At 34.8% G+C, this 23,793-nt stretch overlaps 1 protein-coding gene across 17 annotated transcripts in view; it reads left to right on the top strand.

Moving 5' to 3' along the window:
• The window catches only part of ADGRL3 (adhesion G protein-coupled receptor L3), an 811,968-nt gene that overhangs the window by 296,077 nt on the left and 492,098 nt on the right, over positions 1-23,793 (top strand). For 16 of the 17 annotated variants that reach the window (XM_045993750.1, XM_045993732.1, XM_045993758.1 and 13 more), the window contains exons 3-4: positions 4,298-4,528; positions 23,454-23,657. In XM_045993750.1, the coding sequence (XP_045849706.1) occupies positions 4,474-4,528; positions 23,454-23,657 (259 nt within the window). In that variant the 5' untranslated portion in view covers positions 4,298-4,473. The remainder of the gene's footprint in view (positions 1-4,297; positions 4,529-23,453; positions 23,658-23,793) is intronic. The other variant, XM_045993725.1, reaches the window with a different exon arrangement.

The following is a 23,793-nucleotide window of genomic DNA, read 5'->3' as shown; positions in this document are numbered from 1 at the left end:
AATCATTGAAATCTTGGGATTTCAAATTTGAATAAGGGGTGTTAAAGCCTCTCATCTAAGCATCTATGCATGACTAAATACTTTAGGTGAAATATAATTTCCAGTCTTATTAAATTAATATTTATCCAAAACACTTGGCTCTTTTTGGTTACAATGGATGGCTCTTTTTTTTTATTAACATATAATGTATTATTAGTTTCAGGGGTACAGGTCTGCCATTCATCAGTCTCACACAATTCACAGCACTCACCATAGCACATACCCTCCCCAGTGTCTGTAACTCAGCCACCCCTTCCTCCCACACTGCTCCATTCCAGCAACCCTCAGTTTGTTTCCTGAGATTTAGAGTCTCTTATGGTTTATCTCCCTCTCAGATGGTTTCATCTTGTTTCATTTATTCCTCTCTTCCTCTATGATCCTCTGCCTTATTTCTTAAATTCCACCTATCAGAGAGATCATATGATAATTGTCTTTCTCTGATTGACTTATTTCACTTAGCATAATACCCTCTAGTTCCAACCATGTCATTTTAAATGGCAAGATTTCATTTTTTTAAAAGATTTTATTTATTTATTTGACAGAGAGAGACATAGCAGAGAGGGAACACAAGCAGTGGGAGTGGGAGAGGGAGAAGCAGGCTTCCCTCTGAACAGGGAGCCCAGTGCAGGGTTGGATCCCAGGATCCTGGGATCATGACCCAAGCCAAAGGCAGACACTTAATGACTGAGCCACCCAAATGCCCCAAGATTGCAATTTTTGATGGCTGCATAATATTCCATTGTGTATTTATAAACCTTCTTTATCCATTCATCTGTCGATGGACATCTAGGCTCTTTTCATAGTTTGGCTATTGTGGACATTGCTGCTATAAACATTGGGGGTGCATGTGCCCCTTCTGATCACTGCATTTGTATCTTTAGGGTAAATACCTAGTAGTGCAATTGCTGGGTCATAGGTAGCTCTGTTTTCAACTTGTTGAGGAACATCCACACTAATTTCCAGAGTGGCTTCATCAGCTTGTATTCCCACCAGCAGTGTAGGAGGATCCCCCGTTCTCCGCAACAGTGGATAGCTCTTATTTATAAACATAGTGAGCTATGTGCATGTAAATCAGATTACCCAGATGCTCTGTGACAGATCGTTACTTGTTGAGGTAGTGACAGATGATAAAATAGCTAGATTAATCTTCTTTATATTTATATTACTTTTTGTAAGTTTCCATATGTAATTTTATATCAATAAAAAGATAATTTCTGAAGAATGATTGTGATAAATATTTGATTTGTTAATGAATATAACTTCAAATAATTCAAATGTCCAAATCCATGTACCAACTGTGGAAGAATACAGATAACACTCCAGTGATATTTATAAACATTTTAATATAAGGTCGTTTTTCTTTTTTTATTTTTTCCCCTTGTTTTAATAGCTATGATTTCCCTACATGGAATGAAAGGAGTAAATTATGTTAAATAGGAAACTCCTGTATTATATTTAGCAATGGGGTTGTAGGAGCATAAACCAATTAATCATTAATAGTCACATGGCATTTTATACATCTGGTATGTGCCAAACACATACAAAAATTAACCTCTCAGAGAGTCCTATATGACAGAAAGAAGTGAATAGGCAAAAGAAAACATAGATTAATTGAAATTTATAAAGTTCATATGGAGTAAAGTTTGTAGTTAACAAAATTTGCAATAAGTGACCATATATTACTTGGGGAAATGTACAAATATTACAAAAAGGATTTAGTATCTTGTCTAGATTATTATGAGGGGAAAGGTATAATGATACAATGCCATTTTCCTTGGAAATAGATTGAGAGTAAATTATTTTACAGAAATGTGATTAATAGCTCAAATGAAAGTAATAATTTCAAGATGAATAGGATTCAGATTGTAATACTAATATCTATGTGGAGTGTAGAAAGGAAGCAAATATACAATAAAAGTGAAATCTTTCAAATATGATTTAAAATGGGTATATCAGAAACTTAAACTGGAAATACAAATTATGACACTAAAATTTAAGGTGAGAGTTTCCCCAAAATAAAATCAGTGTTTTAAGTTTATTTTTTTTTAAGATTTTATTTATTTTTTGAGAGATAGAGAAAGAGAGAGGGAGCACAAACAAGGCGAGCAGCAGGTAGAGGGAGAGGGAGAAGCAGGCTCTCCGCTGAGCCTAGAGCCCCATATGGGGCTCCATATGGAGCTTGATGTGGGGCTTGATCACAGGACCCTGGGATCATTGACTGAGCCAAAGGCAGTTGCTTAACCAACTACAACCACCCAGGTACCCCTAAATTTAATAGAACTTTTGTTTCAGCAATAAAAAAAGTTCAAATATTTTCACAGTATAATGTATTAGATGTGAGTGCAGGTTAGTCTAAATCTAACAAATAAGGGATTTTCTGTGTAGTTTATGAGAAAAGGCTTTAGTTACGTAAAATACTTGTAGAATATCTTTCCATGTTGTGATTTTTTTTTAACTTCTAGTGAATCTTCAGTCAAATCACACACTTTCATAATTAGTCTTAAATATTAATAATGTAAATTAGGATACTTTAATCAACTTCACTTTTTAAATTTGAATATTTGAAGAGCAACGAAGTTTGGTAGTTTTGTTTGAGGACATATAAACCCGTGTACCCAATCAAGGACTACACTAGAATATATTCCTTCCAAGTTTAACAGGGTAACTGGCAAAACGTTTGCCATATTGTGGGAATCTTTGATAAAAATTAGAAATGCCCTCTTTGAAGAATAATTTTTAAAGCATTAGTATGTTGATTTATTATTGGAAATTAGTGTCATGAGTAATATATTTGAAACATGAGAAACACTGAAAATTCTTCTTTATGAAACCTCACATTATTTTAGTGTGCATTGTTCAGCTGTAGAATTCTCAAGGACAGTGTGCATACCTAGACCTGGACTTGAATGTCTCTATGTTAGGCTATGCTGACCATTGGTGCAGCCACCATTCGTCACCATACAACACTATTACAGTACACTTGACTATATTCCCTGTACTGTACCTTTTATCCCTGTGACTTACTCATTGCATCCCTGGAGGCCTGTATCTCCCACTCCCTTTTGCCCGTTGTGCCCCCTACTTCCCTCCCCCCAGCAACCCTCAGTTTGTTTTCTGAGATTAAGAGTCTCTTATGGTTTATCTCTCTCCTGATCCCATCTTGTTTCATTTTTTCCTTCCCTACCCCACAAACCCTCCACTCTGCCTCTCAAGTTCCTCATATCAGGGAGATCATATGATATTTGTCTTTCTCTGATGGACTTATTTTGCTCAGCATAATACCCTCTAGTTCCATCCACTTTGTTGCAAATGGCGAAATTTCATTTCTTTTGATGGCTGTATAATATTCCATTGTGGGGTGTGTGTGTGTGTGTGTGTGTGTGTGTGTGTGTTTGTGTGTGTGTGTGTGTGTATACACCACCTCCTCTTTATCCGTTTATCTGTTGCTGGACATCTAGGTTCAGGAAAGAAAGTTTCTTAAGGCTAAATTTTTAAATGTCTTATATATATATTTTAAACGTTTGAGCAACATTCCTCAACGTAAATTATAATATCTTGGAGAACAGTTTGCTTGTTTTATTCAGTATTGTATTTATTTGTGTTCCTAGCCCAGTGCTCTGTATTTCACTAGGCACTCAATAAACCCCTTTTGAATGATTTGGCTATGTTTGAGCATAATTAATTAACATAAATCTAGGATCTTCATAGATTAACTTAAAAGATGCTTTGAAAAGTAATATAGTTAAAACATAGAATAATTTCTGAATTGAATATTGGGGGTTGGGATGAAAGTAAGACTCATACAATTTAACTTTTTGTTTGTTTTAAACTTAGAATAATGGTAATGAATGAATTTTTTATTTTTACTGTTCTAATGTTAGTAAAAATTGTATTTGTGAGAAGTGTGTATACAAAGGAAGGCCCAACTCTATTTATACACATTTACAAATTATACAAATCAATTACTAATTTATTATTATCCAAATTGATATAGCATATTTATATTAATTTTTTCAGTGAGACTGAATTATTTGTTTCATTCCGTTTGTGGGTTGAGAAATAAACTCTATGTGGTACATGCATAAATATTGTCCTTCAGGTTACTTAATCATTTTTTTATATGATGCTTGTGTAAATTAATATGAACAAGGGAGGAAGGTTGTACAGATGTGCTAGTCAGCAAATCAATCATCATCATCAAGGAATTCAGATGAGAAAACTTGTATTTGATAACCCATTCTTTTTTCCTTGTTTGCAGGATTCAAATTTGGGATATTGGTGTTTGTTTTTGAGAAATTTTTTTTGTGGGTTTTTTTTTTTTTTTTTTTTAAATCATCGGTCTTGGAATACAGAAGAGGAACCGGAAAGACACTTGTTTCATTTCACGTTGGGAACACTCACTTTTGAGACGCTCTCACGCCCCGGTCCACAACCATGTGGCCATCACAGCTACTGGTCTTCATGGTGCTTGCCGCACCAGTCGTTCAAGGTAAGACCTTTAATTAGATTTTTGTGTGAAGCTTTATGTTGTCACTATTTGCACTAGGTCCTTTCTTCTAAATCTGCTCAGTGCTTTAGCAGCTTTTGCCTATGATATATTCATAGAAGTCAGTTAAATTTAAAAGGCCGTAATATGTACCATCAGCTGCAGTAAATACAACCTTGAGTTTGATTCCTGAAAGTAGATTTTGAAACGTGAGCGTAGCCAATTCTTTGTTATTTTTAAGCGCTTTCAGGGTTGGCTACTCTTTTCCATCTTTAATACACAGAATACAAAGTAAACTGCTCATTTAAATAAGAATTTTTTTTCATATATATACATTTTAGTGCAAAAAAAAAAGCCAAAGTGATATGAACATATGCTGAAAGGTCATTTTACTGAAACATGCTAATCAACTCATAAAAAACCGTATACTTTGTTCATTTAGACATTGCAGTATTGATAACACAAATATGATAGTTAAATGATATATCTTTACAAATTTTATAAAAAATAATTATAAATAAAATTATGTACAACTTAGTATAATATTCACTGAATCTTTCTAACAACTGGCAAAGTCTACATTTATATTTCTTACTGACAATTTAAAGTTTTCTACTAATCATCTTTGGTTTTGCACTTAGATGAAAATGGTATAATATAGTCACTACCTCATACATTAATGGTAATGATGCCAAAGAAAGGGACACAGCTCTCTTTGGCACTGCTTTGGAGGTCTCAGAATATTAGGATGTAGCAAGTACCTGAGACCAGATTTTAGCCTCTTTAACTCACTTTTGGTTTTTTAATTGACTACAAAAATCTATTGTAGTTTATCACCGATACAATTTCGAATTTGGCCCATACTCTTATTTCAATGTGAATTACATTCTGCTGTCTTTATAAAAACTGGATAAAATACCTTCTGTGTCTTTTGATGTTTTCTTCTAAAGTTTTCCTGATTTAACACATTTTTTCTAAGTATTCACTACAATATAAGGTACTTCTTCTTTAAAGAAATTAAAGTAAAGCAATTCAACCATCCAGTTTTAAATGATGTAAATTTGTAAAAAAAAAAAAAATTCAGAGTGTTTCCTTAATTCATATAGTGATGGAGCACTTACTTTCATGTACTTGAGTACATATAACATTTTGTGGTAAGCGACAATAAAAAAAATTATGTCCCTTTAAACAAGTGTTTTTCTAATTATCTGTATATCTAAAGATTATTCTAATTAGGTTTTGATGTTATAAAGATGCCTCACTCATAAGGTTATTTTGAGGATTAAATAAATAGCGTACGTTGAGAATCTAGCACAGTGCATGACAAAGATTCAGTGTTTGAACAAGCTAATTTCCTTCATTGTACTATCTGCTTCTCTAGTTTACTTTACTCTAATAAATTATAACAGCCAGAAATTAGGTAATCATGAGAGCTGTTTCATTTGTTTTTGATAATCAGAAACCCCCATACACACACACACGCGCGCGCACACACACACACACACACCCCTCTCTCTCTCTCTCCAAGGAATTCTGGGAAGTGTTTAAAAACTCCTCTTAGAAAAACATGAAATTTGGCCTGGCATATAAAAAAATATTTTGGGCTAGAGTAATCTTTTCTGTTGTATGTGAGCTACTTTACCTTATCTTGACTTTGAACCATATTGCAGCTTTCTATTTATAAACTTTATCCTTGTTACATTGAGTAGGAATTTTAAAACTTCGCATCAAAAAATTACAAGTCCATTTTGCCTGTCTTCTATAGAAGGCCTTCTCTACTGCCTTTGTGATACCACTTTGGACTTATAAATAGAGCGCTTCATATGAACAGCCTTTGGGGACCCAGCTTGCTCATAACTAAAGGAATGTATGTACCCCTGATCAGTGCTGATCTTACATGATAGACTTTTTTTTTTTTTTTTTTTAAGAGTCCCTAACAATCTTGTCTTAAAGGATACCACATAACTTGAAACTTCATAGACAACTGAGTTAAACTGATGTCACGGTTACAGAAGGACATGCTCTTTCCAAAACACATCCCCGGTAGTATCTCCTTGCCTTCTGTTGTTGAGATGTCCCTCTTCATTTGCGTCCCTGATCATAGAGAATTAACTTATCTGGGGATGACTTGAATTGCTCTTTTCTCCAGAGCAAATAATAATGATGACCACTGATTTTTGTGGCCATAAACTTCAGATGTATTGGTATAATTAATCCTACAACGTTCTCATGGGTTTAATATTATTTACTATTACTATGGTTATCACTTTTTATTATAAAAACATTGAGATAATGAGCGGTAAAGGAACTTGACTGAAGTTAACACAGAGACCCAGAGGAGATTTAAATGAAGGACCTGGCTTCTTGAGCTCTGGTCTTACTGCCCATAGATAAGCAATGACTATCAAAGCCATTCTTCCTTGCAGAGAATCCCATTTCAACTCTGCTGGCTGTTTGGGAGAAGGTGAAACAGAAATGCAGATCACCTGCTTTTCTCCTGTATTCTGAGCACAGACAGATGAGGTTTTGATGTCTTACAGACTTGAGATAAAATTTCAGCCCTGCCACCTTACTAGTTCTGTAACCATGTTACTTGGTAAACTAGTTAACAGATACCCATTATCACCCAGTGTGAGCCAGAGAACTGTGCTAGCTGCTCAAGATATGGTAGTAAACAAAAGATTTTAATTCATCCCTCAAGGAGCTAACAGTAACTTAAAATTTTATAAACCTACTTTTTATCTGTAAGAATGAACATTTATTCCATGCAGAGTTATTTGAAGAAGTAGATAGAATAATATATATGTATAACTTCTAACACAGTGTTTGGCATTTTGTAAATCTTCCTTGTATTTTATTTGCCCACCCCCTAATTACCTGGAAATGGAGCTGACCCTCTGAGCATTAGATAGGGAAAATGGCTACTTCCCTGGATTCTTACTGTGAGAATTGAAATAAATTTTTTTCTACTTGAACCTCAGCATTGAAGTTTTTTTTTCCAGTAAATTCTTGATACTAGTTTCTGTTCAAAATTATTATGAAGCCAGTATGTATGAAGGCTTAGTGCATAATTCTCTCTATATAATAATAGAGTTATAACTGTCGGCAATGCAAGTTTACAGTTGACAGTGGTCATAGTATATGACTGCTAATGTACTTGTCAGAGACGGATTTTGTTCATGATTTTCACATGGGCAAAATTAGAAACTAAGCTAAAGAATTAATCCTGGGGCGCCTGGGTGGCTCAGTGTGTTGAGCCGCTGCCTTCGGCTCGGGTCATGATCTCAGGGTCCTGGGATCGAGTCCCGCATCGGGCTCTCTGCTCAGCGGGAAGCCTGCTTCCCTCTCTCTCTCTCTGTCTGCCTCTCTATCTACTTGTGATCTCTCTCTGTCAAATAAATAAATAAAATCTTTAAAAAAAAAAAAAAAAAAGAATTAATCCTGAATCACGTTTACATTAGTTGAATAATCTCCATATTTTCCTAGAAAGTCTGGCCAGTGTTTGATCTAGGAAAACAAAATCAGTACATCCACACCATATATGTATATATACACAACTTTTAAGTTTGGAAGTGTCTCTGGTTCTATGTTTATCTGTCCATATTTTATGTCTCTGTGTACCTCCGTATTTCTCTTTTTCTGTTTTCCATGACTGTGCCCCCTTCCTGTACAGCCATAAAACCCTTATCTATAAAGCAACGAGACCTGGCAGAAGTAAAAAGAAACCACTAAAGCAGATGGCCGGTTTTTTGCTGTTAACTAATGTAGTGTTGCATGAAGATAAAGGATTTTTTTTTTGTTCTATTGATATGGTTGGGACCAAGGGAAAAGAAGGGAATTGGAGAACAATAATCCAATAATAACCTAGGCACTTGGGCTCATTGTGATTGTCAGTAAAGGAATACCAATGTCCAGTGTGATATATGGGCTAGGAGATCTGGTACCCAAGCCACAATGAGTTGGGGTTGCGAAGGTGGTTGGGGTGCTCAGATATCTTAACTATATCTCCTCTTATTTAAATTGTACTTACAAAGTGTGTCACAGTTGAAGAGATAGAAAACAGGATAATTAGAACTTACTGTGGGTAAAGGGGAATAATATATTTTATACTTTTGGATTAAAAAATGGGGTTTTAAAAATTCTTCTATAAAACCATATGCATACTTTTTTTCCCTGCAAGTTTATTTTTTAAAGTTGCATGTGTTTTTATATATTTGTGGACTTTATAGGCTAACCTGCTTTTTATTATGTTTAAGAGTTGATTATAATAAACAGCCATTAGCAGGGACAAAACTGCTAATCATATCCATATATATTTAGTATTATATGTTTTTGTGTAATTTGCATTTTATTATTAATCTAATTTTCACAGTTCCAATACCATTTAATGTATCGGTGATTTAAAATAATACACATTTTTTAAACTTCTAATAAAATGTGAAGCTTGAGAAAATAGAAAAGTGCATTTCACTGCATAGCATCTTACTATATAATTCTCTTTATGAAGTCATGTTTTATTGATTGTGAAAAAGTCAGCTTGACTTCTAAGCTCTGCTTAACTTTGTTAGTTTTAGAAATTAATCATCTTTGGAATGTTCATGTTTGTCAGCCTAGATAATTTGTAATACTCCCAGTAATATCACTATGTTTATGGTCAAATATGTTATACAAAAAAAATCTTTGTCATGGTCATGATATTTGAGGCTACTGTGAACACATCCAACAGTATTACCCACCTGGTTCTGAATTTGAAAATACATTATTTTGTAAGTTAACCATAATCTCTAATATCACAATATAAACCATAAATATGCATGGCTGATAGCTTTTCCTTTGTAAGAATATGTTCAGAAAATTTCCCTTACACACTCGGTATGCAGGTTAGCAATTGGAGAAGAACTTTCTTTTGCCTTTGCACTTGCAAAATGTGTTATAGGTGAATTTTATTGTACTGATACTTTATGAGTAACCTATACATACTTTGAGAGCAAAATAGCTTTTTCTTATTTTCGGATTTTATGTCTGACTATTTTAGGATCCTATCTTATTGTTTATATTTCTTGGCCTTGGAATAGACGAGGACTGCAATAGGATAATTGTATGCTTGATATAGAGTGAATTGAAAAAACAATGGATTACGTAACATAGAAGCGTCTAATTATTTTCCTCTTCTTTGCATCACTATTTACATTCATTCTCAATGTAAGAATAAGTGTTCTCACATGTTTAATTTCATATAAGCTGCCATAATGTGTTTTTCGTTCATTTACTTCCTCCATTCTCATTGCTAAGTGGTTCTTAAATGACCACTCAAAACACTGAAATGCAACAGTTGAAAGTCTCATTGATTTGTTATGTAATAAATAGGAGACAATATATTGTATTATGATCTATTTTGATAGTTCAGAATAAGACCCTGTTGAAAAATAGGTTCATTCATTCTCTACTTTTTTGAGTTTTTAATTGATAAATTGAAAACAAATACCTTACATTTTATCAATAATTACATTTTTGCTTTATTTCTATATTTCCCTTTTATTGTCATCTTGGCAGAATTAGTTTTTTTAAATACAGAAATTTGTGTCCCTATCAAAAAAATCTGTCTTAAATGAAGGATTTGATCAAATAAACTAGACTACTTAGGGATTTGCCAGAAAAACATGCTAGCTTTACTTACACAAGTAAGGGATACACATCCTTATACAAAATAGGGTCTCATGATGACATTTGGTAAACTTTCTATGTTTATTTAACCTACACATAGTTTGTGGTGATTTGGATGTCCTAAGGTCAAGGTTGTATCTTACTGGTAAAATACAAGTACGTAGCCGCATATATCTGTTTGTCATTATCAGTGTTCCCACTTTATTCTCAAAGTAACTCTCCTCATACAAATTTAAATCAGAAAGGAAAAATCCAATAATCCCATGACCCAATGACATAATTAATATTAATGCTTATTACATTTTTCTTGCAGTCATGTATATGTATATATTTTTTTACAAAATGGAATAATGTTAGAAACAAAATTTGTCTTTCATTTTGACTTAACCTTAAAGTGTAGACATTTGTGTACTCTATTTAAATTTTTTAAAAATTATAGCATTGGATCATATGAAGAAACTATTGTTTACCTAACCCATATATTGATAACTCAACAGAGAAAGTCATTGATATATTGCCATTACCAATAGAACTATAAAGGAACACAGTTACATATAAAATTTCACTTTATTTTTGTACCTCTAGATGAAAATCTCTTGAGAAATAGAAAGTTAAAAAAAATTTTTAGATTAGTAACTATCTTAAATGAATATTAATAAATTATCGATGCACCCTTGCTTGCTTGCTATTAATACATATATATTGTTTGAAATTCTGCAAGTTTAGGCTACTATAATAATGAACAATTATTCACATTGAGGTATTATTTGCAAGGGCATAATGATGTATTCAGAAAATTCAAGACAGATACACTTTCTCAGAATTAAGAATATTTTGTGTTCTAAAAAAAGAATATTTTGTGTTCTGATGTACAATTCACACATATACATGATTGAGTCAAAACAGCAATGAAATGTATGAGTTACTTAAGAAATATGGGAGGAAATATATAGAACTTTTATGAGGAAAAAGTCTAAAACTTTTTCCTGGGTGTTCTAAAAGAAGACAATGCAATATACTGTGTTCATAGATGAAAAGACTGAGTACAGCAACATGCACAAATATTTCCAAATTATTTTTAATAGATTTTTACACAACTGAATTCAGAGTATCCACATTAGCTTTTTTCTGTAGAAATTCAACAGAATTATTTTAAATATATGTATTGGATATTAAATAAAAAAGCTAGTATAAATGAAAGAAGTACTAGGAAGTGACTTATCCAACTGATCATAAATCATAAATTATACATATAAATTAACTAAGTATAAAAATCTCAAAATTAGGCAAATTGGGCAGCTGTAAAAATGAGATCTGTGAAGTAGCAGTGCAGGTTATATGTCTATGTTACAATGTGATATGAATGATACCTCAGAAGTAGTTAAGTAGAGATCACATCAACAGTGTGTGTGTGTGTGTGTGTGTGTGTGTGTGTGTGTATTTCAAATTATACACTATAAAAATTCTGGAGGAAGACCTCGTTGTGTTATTTACTCTAATGTCCTTTTTTTTTTTTTTTTTTTTTTAAAGATTTTATCCATGTCTTTGACAGACAGAGATCACAGAGGGCAGAGAGGCAGGCAGAGAGAGAGGGAGAAGCAGGCTCCCCACTGAGCAGAAAGCCCGATGTGGGGCTTGATCCCAGGACCCTGGGATCATGACCTGGGCTGAAGGCAGAGGCTTTAACCCACTGAGCCACCCAGGTGCCCCTCTAATGTCCATTTTTGAGCAGTATATCAAATGAAGTGTAAAGTAAGCTGCAATCATAGTATATTCCTAAATTGATAATGGCTTCCAGAGAACGTTTCCTTGATCACCAAGCATGCCAAGGCAGGTGGGTGCTTCTGATCAGGGTATTTGTGTACGGTGGGAAATAGTGATGGATGTCTTCCTTTTGCTATCATGGTTATACATAGATCTAGTGTAATGGCATGAAACTTCCAAAGTCATTTTTGAGGGGCATTGCCATTTCAGTCTTCAGGAAGGGAGAAGGAGCACTGTGGAGACCCTAGTGGGAAATTTCTATGGATATGTTTGGAAGTAATTAAAATCATTTCTGCTGCCATTTCCATTAATTAAAACTGTGTCTCATAACTATATTTATAAAGGGGTCTGAAAGGTGTAGTCCTCATGTGATAAAGGAAGATATTTATAAAAGATACCATGTAGCTTTTAAATAAAACGGGATTTAAAGCACTAATATATATTTTTAAATATATAAATGGAGGGATTTTTTTACAATTTTATTGCGATACATTTAACATACCAACAAGTCACTCATTTAAAGTACATATTTCATGGGATTTGAGTGTATGTATAGTTGTGCAACCATCAACATAACCAACTTTAGTCTATTATCAGTCCTCCAAAAGGAAACCTCATACCAGTTGGTGGTCACACCTCATTTCCCCCTTCCCCAGTCCCTGAAAATCACTAATCTACTTTATGTTTCTGTGGATTTGCTATTCTGGACCTTTTGTATCCATAGAATCATCATATAATTTTTGATCTTTTGTGACTCTATTTCACTTAACAGAATATTTTGAAAATTTAACCTCATCATAGCATGTAATAGTACTTGGTATTTTTTATTGCCAAATAATATTCCTTTTTCTGAACATACAACGTTGTGTTTATCCGTTGGTAGGAATTTGGATTATTCCTACTTTTTGGCTATTCTGCATAACGCGGTTGTGAAAATTCATGTACAAGTTTTTGCACGGATGGGATTTTACTTCTCTTGGGTGTACACATAGAAATGAAATTGTTGAGTCACATAATTGTATGGTTTGCATTTTTAACAACTGCTAAACTGTTTTCCAGAGTGGTTTCACAGTGAAACATTCCAGACAGCAATGTGAAGCTTCTCATTTCTCCACATCCTCACCCACACTTATTATTGCTTGTCTTTTTCACTTTGTCATCCTAGTGGAGGTGAAGTAGTATCTCATTGTGGTTTTGGTTTGCATTTCCTTAATGCATAATGATATTGAGCTTCTTTTCATGTGCTCCTTGGGCATTTGTATACCTTACTGGATAAATATTCAATCATTTCTTAATAATTAAAAGTTGCTTATTATTAAGTTCTGAGTGTTCTTTACAGAACTATCTCTTATTAGAAAAGGCTAGAGAATATTGTTAGGATATAAATAGAGTTAAGAGTTTTTTTAACTGCATATTCTAAGAAAAGCTTTTTGCCTGGATTTACTCACTTAAATCCCATCTGCTTTACATTCACTTTGAAATCCTGTGCCATTTATCTAGCCTCATGCCTCCTTCCCTTTTACTTACCATATTTAATTTCAGTAGGTCATTAAATCAGGTTTTTATTATGACAAAAACTAGTAATTGAAAGTGATTGAAATTTCCTCTGATATGTGAATCGTATAGTAGTGACTTATATACAAAACATCACGGTAATTAATTGGATTTTTCTGGTTGTATCCAATTACTCTTCCCTAAGAACATGATAAAGAACATTAAGCTTTAATCATGATGACCAAAAGTATTTCTATTTTTGTTCTAGTCCAAATTCTTGTCCTTGCAGATTTTGGAACTCCTCTTATTTATATATTTTTGTGGTTTTGCTCAAATTATATTATAAATACTGAGTCTTTCATTTTGTTTCCATATATTAGTTTTCTCTAATATGTTCTCCAAACTACTGGTTGCCTCTTTTACTTCATCTCAAGATAGTTATATGATTCATTATGTCTATTAAATCTATATAATATATAATAGTGACCTTTGGACTCACATCACAGGTTTAGTATTTTTTTAAAGCTTTATTTTTTTTTAAAGCAGTCTTACACGCAGTGTGGGCTGGAACTCACAACCCCAAGATCAAGAGTCAGATGCTCTACTGATTGAGCCAGCATGGCACTCCCTGGATCCACTCATTGCTTTAAACAAACAAACAAACAAACAAACAAGCAAACAAGCAAAGACGAGAAACAGAAGAAAACCTGAGGTTTCATATGGCAAGAATCCTAGAAACTTTGAATTATTTCAGCACACTGTGCTTATCTGAAGTTTTACTGTTTGAGAAGAAAAGACTAGCAGAATGCTAAATAAAGATAATTCATGATTCATAAATGCCGATATTAAACAGTTCCTACAGCTTTAAGGAACGATGAATGGAGGAAAATGTCAAATATTTAGAAAGTAATATTTACAGGAAGACCAGAAACTGAAGTTTACAGTATACCCCAATCTAAGCTGCTTTGAGAATCCTAATTTGCCTGCCCCTATTGAATGAAGTGGAATATTTCAGACCTCAGAGTCTTATTCCATTTCTGTTACTTCAAGGAACATGACCTTAACTAATTTGATTCACAGTTTCCTTACTCATTAAAGGGCTAATTAGGCCTACTTTGTTGTAGTATGAGGATCAAATAAAATAATGTATAGAAAGTCCTTAACACAAAGCCTCACACATTTAATTCTGAGAGAATGTGGTCATTAAAACATACCTTTTGGAATTAGAACTAAAAAAAACCTGGATAGTAAGCAAAATTTGAAGTACAACACCATCTTGGGGTCACTTACTTTCCATAGTGTTTTTCAAAGACTGCATTGTGTGTTCTTAATCCCCAAATGTGACAGTTTCTCTAATTATGAGCCTGCACATTTATACACACATTCTATCATTATATTCAGAATTCACCCACTGGACTGTAACTAAGTCTTTAACGAGTTACTAATGAACATCTTAAGCTTAGATCAGCATTTAAAAAAATGTTGAAGAGTGTTGAAAAGCTATTCAGAGGGAAGGCCTGTTGCTTTTAATTAGACTATCAGCCCAATAAAATTTCCTGTCTTCACTATTCATCCAAGGCTTAAAGAAATTGAATAGTGAGTGACAGATATACTCTCACTTTGGTATTATTGGTTTAATACTAAGTTAAAAGGGATAAATATATTGAACTAAATCAGAGAAATCATTATTTTGATTAAATGCAAAGGTAAAAATAATAGGCAAAACCAAAATAGCATTTCACAGTGATTCATTTTTTTCTCCCCTGCACTCAGATGACGTTACACATTATTTTTATGGTTGAAGTAGAGAATAACAGACGACATGAGGAAAAAGATCCAGATATGATTAGATCATGTAGATGACCGCCCCCCAAAATCCCCCCAAACAAAAAACAAAAACAGCCCTCTGTATTTATAAAAAGAAGGAACAGTTGGCTTTCACACATTACTGCTTCTCTCCAAGCTGTTGGAGATCACACCAAAGTAGTAATCATAGACAGGACCTGAATTAGATCAAGACTATTCTATTCTGGAGCTCTTGTTACAAATCAACAATGGTGGCAACTGTTTAGCAATGATCCTTCCTTTTGAGAAGTTGGTGAAACCATGCAAGCCTAAGGGCACCATATTTAATAATCAAGACAGATAGGATGTAAAATTCAAAGCAATAGGCTGGTATGATGTTCTTTCTTCGGGAAATGCTGCACATTTGCTTAAAAGGAAGCCTTTTAGATTAGTTACAGTAGCTCAGGACAGTGGGAATAGCTGTGATGGCCTTCAGGTCTTATAGGTTACCGGTTACTGTTAGGAGACAGGTTGGATCTCGTGCCTGTGCACCCAGATAAAAACCACCATGTCGATATTTAAACGTAGGTGTCCAGTAATAACCATACTCTATGTACACATAACCAATATGATATAATAGATCCTTTTAACACGTTCACTTGTTAATGTATCTGCTTTCTTCTTAATCAGCATTTAGACATTCATTTTGTGTGTGTTTTGAGGAGGTGGTGGTGAAGGTAAAATCCCTTCCTTCCAGAAAAAAGTAGATAAAAACTTTTCATTCTCCTCAACCATCTTCAGAGATGCCAGTTATGATTAACTTAAGATAGAACTAACTAACGAGATAGATTTCTGTCAAAATATATAGGGTTTTCAGTGTTTTTTTCCCACATATCAGGTATAATTGATTAAGGATTAGGATTAGGAAAAAGGCACCTAAGGAAAAGGGCTTAAGGAAAAGGGCAACATTACTATTGTAATGTAAAGATTCTTAAAGAATTATTTACTTTATAGCACTCTAAAAGCATAGCTTCCATGCTATTAACATTTTAGTATACTTTAACAGGAAAGTAGAGGGAAGGAAATTAAAAGAAAATCAGTATTTTCCAAATAATAAATTCCAGAGGTTTATTCTTGTTACCATGAATTTAAATCTGTTTAATTTAGGGCACCTGGGTGGCTCAGTTGGTTAAGCGATTGACTTCAGCTCAGGTCATGATTCTGGAGTCCCAGGTTTGAGTCTTGCTTCGGGTTCCCTGCTCAGCAGAGAGTCTGCTTTTCCCTCTGACCCTCCCACCTCATGCTCTCTCTCTCTCAAGTAAATAAAATCTTTTAAAAAAAAATCTGTTTACTTTATATTTTTTTAAAAAATAAAAGCAGAGGGGCGTGTGGGTGGCTCAGTGGTTTGAAGCCTCTGCCTTTGTCTCAGGTCATGATCGCAAGGTCGAGGGATTGATCCCCGCATCGGTCTCTCTGCTCAGCAGGGATCTACTTCCCTTCCGCTCTCTCTGCCTGCCTCTCTGCCTGCTTGTGATCTCTGTCTGTCAAATAAATAAAATCTTTAAAAAAAAGAAAGCAGATATTTTTTAAAAAATATTTTATTTATTTATTTGACAGAGAGAGAGGTCACGAGTAGGCAGAGAGGCAGGCAGAGAGAGAGGGAGAAACAGGCTCCCCACTGAGCAGAGAGCCCGATGCGGGGCTCGATCCCAGGACCCCGAGATCATGACTTGAGCCGAAGGCAGAGGCTTAAACCGCTGAGCCACCCAGGCGCCCCAAAAGCAGATATTTTTTGATTAGATTAGAAAAGAAAAAAACATTCTGATGAATAAGATATATAATATACATTTTATTGAATTTGAGTGAAAATAATGTCTTCTAAATTTTTAAAAATAAATTTATAACAACAGAAACTTCACTCATTTTAACAAATGTCCGAGATATTTACATCACAGTATTACTATCTAGGCAACTATTACAATGAATGAACCACAATTTTTCCCTCTACTTTTAGGACACGAAAAATGCCAGACTTGAAAGCCAATTAAAAAGCATTCTTTAAGTGCTCTTTCTTTTATTTTTTAACAAATAGGGATTAAGTTCCCCTTTAGCTTTATTCATAACCAATCTCTGACTCTTCCATTAGTCTCAGAATATCATACAGTTTTTATATCTTGATTGTTCAGTCACCTGGTAACAGTTTAGCCGTAATATGTTTTATTTTACTGTAACAAGCTATGTGGTAGAGAAGAAGAGTACGGAACCCAGTTTGAAGGGAAATTGCTTACCCTCAGAGAGCATACCAGTGCTTCAGGAAACAATTCAGTTTAGAGAAGAAGTACTTTGAGTTACATTGAGTAATATCCATGTATGCTATGAAGGTTGATTCATCAGACACAAGTGGGTCATTTATCACTACGGAACTATTTTCTTTTGAGAACCAGAATGAAACAGATTTTTCTGTGTTAGAACTTCCATGTTGTAATCTCTACCTGGTGGATTCCTTGTCAGGTGCTTGCATTGAAACTTTATGACTATTGTTAGAGCTTACTACCCAGCGGACAAAGAAATGATACACCTGGGGCGCCTGGGTGGCTCAGTGGATTAAGCCGCTGCCTTCGGCTCAGGTCATGATCTCAAGGTCCTGGGATCGAGCCCCGCATCGGGCTCTCTGCTCCGCGGGGAGCCTGCTTCCTCTTCTCTCTCTGCCTGCGTCTCTACCTACTTGTGATCTCTCTCTGTCAAATAAATAAATAAAATCTTAAAAAAAAAAAAAAAGAAATGATACACCTGCCACATACACCTTAGGGAGAAATCAGGAAAGAAGTAATCTGCTTATATGGCCAAAATGAGGGTAGTGGGGAACAGGTAGCGCCTTTCAGTACGCATAAGGAAGTCGAGTTGGAAAAATGCCTTTACTGACGAGAAAAGAAGCAGAAGCAAGAGTCTGCTTGTCTGTCTCTACCTCTCTCTCTTCCCTCTCTTCTTTGCTAATTCCTCCCTCCCCCACTTTCTTATTTCTCCTTCTCTCTACCTTTTTCTCTCCTGATGTATGTATATTACGCTGAAGTGGGATTAGACATCCCTTATCAATCATCCATATAAGTATTTCAGGATAATTTCTAGCATTTATACAGCACTTTACAGTTAGCTGAACACAATAGCTCTATGAATACTCATATCCAGTGAGTCATAGATAATAATATCAGAATATTAAGGTGAAAAAAAATAGATTTAGAGCTGTCAATCTAATGATGCAGTGACATTTGAAATAGTTCATAGAAGAGAAACTCAAAAATCTCATAAACATTTCATGGTGGCTTCTTCCAAAGGCATTTTAATGACTTCTGATTATCTGCCTTATTTCACAGACCTATGATTGAAATGATAAATAAACCCACCTAAACAACATATAGAAGAATGTGCTAGAATATTACAAGACAAAACAAGTAAAATTTTTAAAGTTTCATTTAAAGGAAAAAAAAAGTTATGTGTTTATGTTAACCTACAGGTAATAGTAAAAGGTAAAATTGAATAGTGGGTTAGGGTTAGTACAAAGGTGAACTACATCATTGTAATTGTAGTACTTTTCAAACTCAATAAATGTTCATAATTAGCTACTGGTTTTAAAAATATGTTAAAATATTGCTCCCAAACACAGAGACAAATGACTTGTGAGGAGCATCCTTAGTGTTTGAAACTTAAATCACTTGTAGTTCTGACAAATACTCTTTGGTGGTGTATTGTTGTTGGCCTTTCTCTCACCTTATAAATAGCATTATAACCCATGGTTTTGTCGAGATCCCATACTTAATATTATGATCAATAGGTATTTGGAGGAAGAAGCTGAATAATTGGCTAAATTACATAGCTATTAATCAAAGGAGAATAAGAAAAGAGTAACAGTTGAAATGAAAAAAATAATGTTTACTTAGTATTTTTATTATTTACAAATCTTGATCTCAAACTATATACCATTAAAAATATGATTTTTTTTGATATTTATTTCAATTTTAAGCTCCACAGATAAGATGAAAACTCTGGTACTGGCATCATATGGACTTTACATCTTATGTGCTCATTATTTTTTCCTTTTCTTAATTCTTGCCTTAAGTTCACCCCAGACTATTATTTAGGAACTTTGGTGCTATGATGGCTTTTGATGTTTGGAGACTAACATAAACATGGGGAAATATTTTGATCATTTCAGTAAATTATGAAATATTAATTTTCATATTTCATGCTTCCCACTAGGGAAAGCAGAATCAAAGTGTTTACATAGTGAAAAACCCGAGTATGCACTGATTATGTAGACAATTTGGATACGGCAATGACTCATATTACTAATGATGAGTATTAAATATTATTTATTTATGATGAAAGCAATTTGAACTTGTAAACTATTAGTGAATCTCTCTTTTTTTAAAAATATAAAGTCTTAATGAGATGTGTACTTCTTAAAGGAAATAAGATAAAATGTCTCTCTTTCTGAAGGTTAGAAAGAAAGAAGGGCAAGATATGGTGGCCTTATCATTCATTACCTCTTGCCCCCAAACCAGAATGACCTCTGAGATATCTTCTAATCTATACAACAGAGTTTGAGAACGTGACCTCAAATGGAGAAGGGAGAGGAGTAAGGTGGGGGGGGGTTTGTGCTTCTAAATTATCTTTCTCCTTATTAATCTGGAGAGGAAAAGAGACATTTAGGACGTGAAGGCTCTCCTCAAATATACTGGAAGATAAGTACTTTCTGGTAACAGAATTTATTCAGCCTATTTGTGTAGATTTCAGACAAGATATGCCGAGGTATAGACATAGATCTATATAGATCCACCTTTCTTCACATGAGGAAGAATTTACTGCCTCAGATGGAATTTTCTGCCCAAGGACAGACTGAGCTTCTGATCAGTGCCTCTTACATGCAAATTTTGTTTCCAAGTTTTTTAGCGGGTATGCCCTCGGGCCCCTCGGGGCTATTAGCTAGCGTGTGAGTCTCATGATTCTTTCCAGACCTCCGATTCTGAGCCTCTAATGGAATACCAGACTTAAAACCGTGATGTTTATCTTGAAAACTTATTTTTGTAATAGCTTCAGGAAGACAAATGAGATTTATATTTATAACTCAAATAAATATTTCTCCCAAAGTCATACAGTATTTTAAGTGTAGCATATCCAATATTTTAAAAACAGAAGTCCAGATTCAGGGTCTGTTCTGATGGCCCTTGTCCATATGGCAGTGTAATAGCCAGTCCACTGCGGCTGCCACGGATTGCCGACACTGGGTTCCTTTTGTAGAGAAGTTAAAGGAGCCTCCAATCTGTAGATGTGTAAGAGTCTCCAGTTTCACAGAACAAATGAAAGTCTAATTTCCTTCAATTTAACAAAGTCTACCAAACTTTCTGACATATTTGTATTCCTCCATCTTGCGCTGTGAAATCATTCTATTTTCCAATCCAAACCTGTTTCTTCTAGGTCTCTGGATCTTGCTTTTTTGTGAGTTTGTTCTTACTTCTTGTGTAAGCATAGATTCTTTCTTTTAATACAGAAAATATTACACTTTGCAGCTCATGGTGATTCCTTCTTGTATGCACTTAAAATCCTTTGTCATTCTTTACTTACTCTAGAAATTGACCTTTCCCAAAATAATCTCTGGTTTAGGAGAGGTCACTATTCCCAGGTCTGTTTCCCTGTCCTGCCCTGTGCTTCCTTCTCAGGAACTTCATTCAGTATGAGCTCATGCTCTGGCTGTAGCTTAGCTCTTTGATCTCATTCCAGAACATTATTCTCCCAGCCTACTACATATAGATTCATTGGCCATTGTGCTGTTCCTTCCTTCATTCCGTCCTTCCTTCCTTCCTTTCTTTCTTTTTTAAGATTTGTTTATTATTTATTTGACAGGGAGAGAAACAGCAAGAGAGGGAACACAAGGGAGAGAGGGAGAAGCAAGCTTCTTGCTGAGCCAGGAAGCCCGATGCAGGGCTTGATTCCAGGACCTTGGGATCTTGACTTGAGCCGAAGGCAGATTCTTGATGACAGCCATCCAGGTGCCAACGTTGGGCTTTTTCTTGACTAGACCTGAGGTAGTTCCAACCTGAGAAATTGCAGCAGCCTGGAATGCCCTTTACTCCTGACTTGACTTTTCTTTTCTTTCTTTCTTTCTTTCTTTCTTTTTTTTTAACGGCTAGCAACTTCCAATCTCATTGAGATCTCACATTAAATTTTTACTCCCAAACAAAAGTCTTCCATAAAACCTGAAACAGGGTTCCCTTACATATTACCCTATTTAAACTTTCTGTAGATTAGTTATATTTCTAAACTTTTTAAAAAATTGCTTATCTGTTAGTGTATTCTGTCCTATAGACAGAATAGATGATTCATTCAAGTAGACATGTGGTCTGTTTTGCTCAACAAAATCTCCACCACCAAGAAAAAGAATTAGCACACAATGTTAACTCAATAAATATTTGTTGAATGAACAAATAAGTTCATGCTCCATCACTCCAAGTGTCCTTAGACATTGACGTGGCTGAGGGTGAAAACTTTCAACTCTATTATAACTGAAGCTTATAGGAAAATACAGCTTTATCATCTTTTGCTAATTTCTTACCATAGTATAGTTTGTAAAGATGTTAGGGGAAACATACCTGTATGTATCATATAAAAATAATTAAAAAGTAGTCATATTTTGGGCAATGAGGGGAGGGATATTTTAGAAGTCAGAAGTTCAGAAAAGACAGCATTGGAGTTAAACAAAGGAGATGATTTTTTTAGATACTTTGATTTTCACAACATTTTGGTCTTAAAACTTGTTTCCTTCTTTGACACCTTTTTCATTTACACAATCTAGCAAAACTGCAGAGATTACTTTTTGCCCGGATATTTTAATATTCAGTCACTATCGTGAGTAGAAATAAAAATGATGTTTCAGAACAATGTTAGACTTAGTTATGTTGTAGACTGGCTAGTTCTATTCTAAACTTTTTTTTTTTTTCATTGAAGATGGATTGTTGGACAAATTTCTTAATATTTTTGTTTTCTATAAGGGTTAGTTTCTTGTGATTTGGGAGAGAACATGTATTTCAGTCTTAATTTGCAAATTTTACATGTAAGAAATTATAGCACCACTGTATAAACTTAGAGTGTTAGAAAGATGATCATAAAATTCTCTTGTTTTATTGAATTTCCTAGTTTCTCTCCTGAGTTCTGAATGGTGGTCAGATAGCATTTTTAATGTGTTTTTAACTATGCATGTTATAGTATGTTAAAAATAATTGTGTAAAGCAAAGTCTTTTTCCTTGTAAAGTCTGTTTCTTTCTGGTAGTAGGAACATTTTCATTACCATTCCTGTTTATAAAACTAGCTGCAGTTAGTGTAGAAAAATGTGTATCTCGGGTATCAATGCACCAGAAAATTAAAAAAAACAAAAAAACCTGTACTTAAATAGCTCTGTTTTTCACAGCATATAATGTATGACTGTTTTGTGAATTATTAAAAAAATCATATGTGTACAATTTTATTTTTTCATTATTGTCTTGGTCTTCCATATTTATTCATTTATGTAATATGTACCATTTGTCAGTAAAATCACTGTGTATTTAAATGGCAAAAATGTATGTATATCCTTTTCACCCTAATGTTCATCACAGATCTTAATACAGTATCTTTCAAAAATGTTAAATGACCTGAAACATATAAATATAAAACAATCCATGTAAATGTAACAACATAACAAACAAAACAAAACTAATAAAATAAATAAGTAAATAAACAAGCACCTCTCTGAAACTTTTGGCACCCATTACCTTATCAAGCTTTTTGTGCGTAAATACTTACTGAACTAAGTAACATTTTTATTTATACTTAGAGAATTTAATGGCTATAATTTTATAGCAGAATGCTGTGAATCTATAAAATATAAAATTTATATTTTTTCAAGTACTTTCTCTGTTTTCAGTAATTATGTCTAATTTTCCAATTATTGCTAAGGATTAGGTTGAGGTAGTGTTTAGCTAGGACAGAAATACACAATCCGCACGACACTCGGGAACAGGGGATGTGTTTTCCTCAGCTCCAGGGTTATCTGAGTGGGGCCTGGGGTGGCTGGAGTCCAGGGACTAGGGCCTGTGGCAGAGAGCAGCCTCGGGAATAGCCTCTAACTGGGCTCCTCTGCAGCGGGCCTGAGCTGAGCGGAGTCTGATGGTGCGCCCTGCGGTCCCCGCAGGTGGCAAGCACAGTGAGCGACATCCAGCCCTTCCTGCTCCACTGCGACACGCTGAGCGCAGCCCTGGAGGCGCTCTCCCACCCAGACATCTCCTTCAGCAACCAGCCGCAGAGCGGGCCACGACTCATCGTGGACAAGGGCCCCGTGGAGCTACCAGAGGAGGTCGTGGTCCAGGTGCCCAAGGAGTCCAGAGTGCAGCCCAAGGTGCGGCCAGCGGTGGGGAGAGGGGGTTGGGGGTGGCTGGGCAGGGACTCCTGGAAGGCTCTGCCCCAGGCAGTGCCCCAAATGTGTCTTCTCATTTGTTGCCTTCAGCATCCGCTCACTGAGGCTGATGTCTGTC

This window comes from Meles meles, chromosome 2, assembly GCF_922984935.1.
Source record: "Meles meles chromosome 2, mMelMel3.1 paternal haplotype, whole genome shotgun sequence".
Taxonomy (NCBI): domain Eukaryota; kingdom Metazoa; phylum Chordata; class Mammalia; order Carnivora; family Mustelidae; genus Meles; species Meles meles.
Note: the sequence above shows the minus strand (reverse complement) of the source record. Positions and strands in the feature narration are given on the sequence as shown.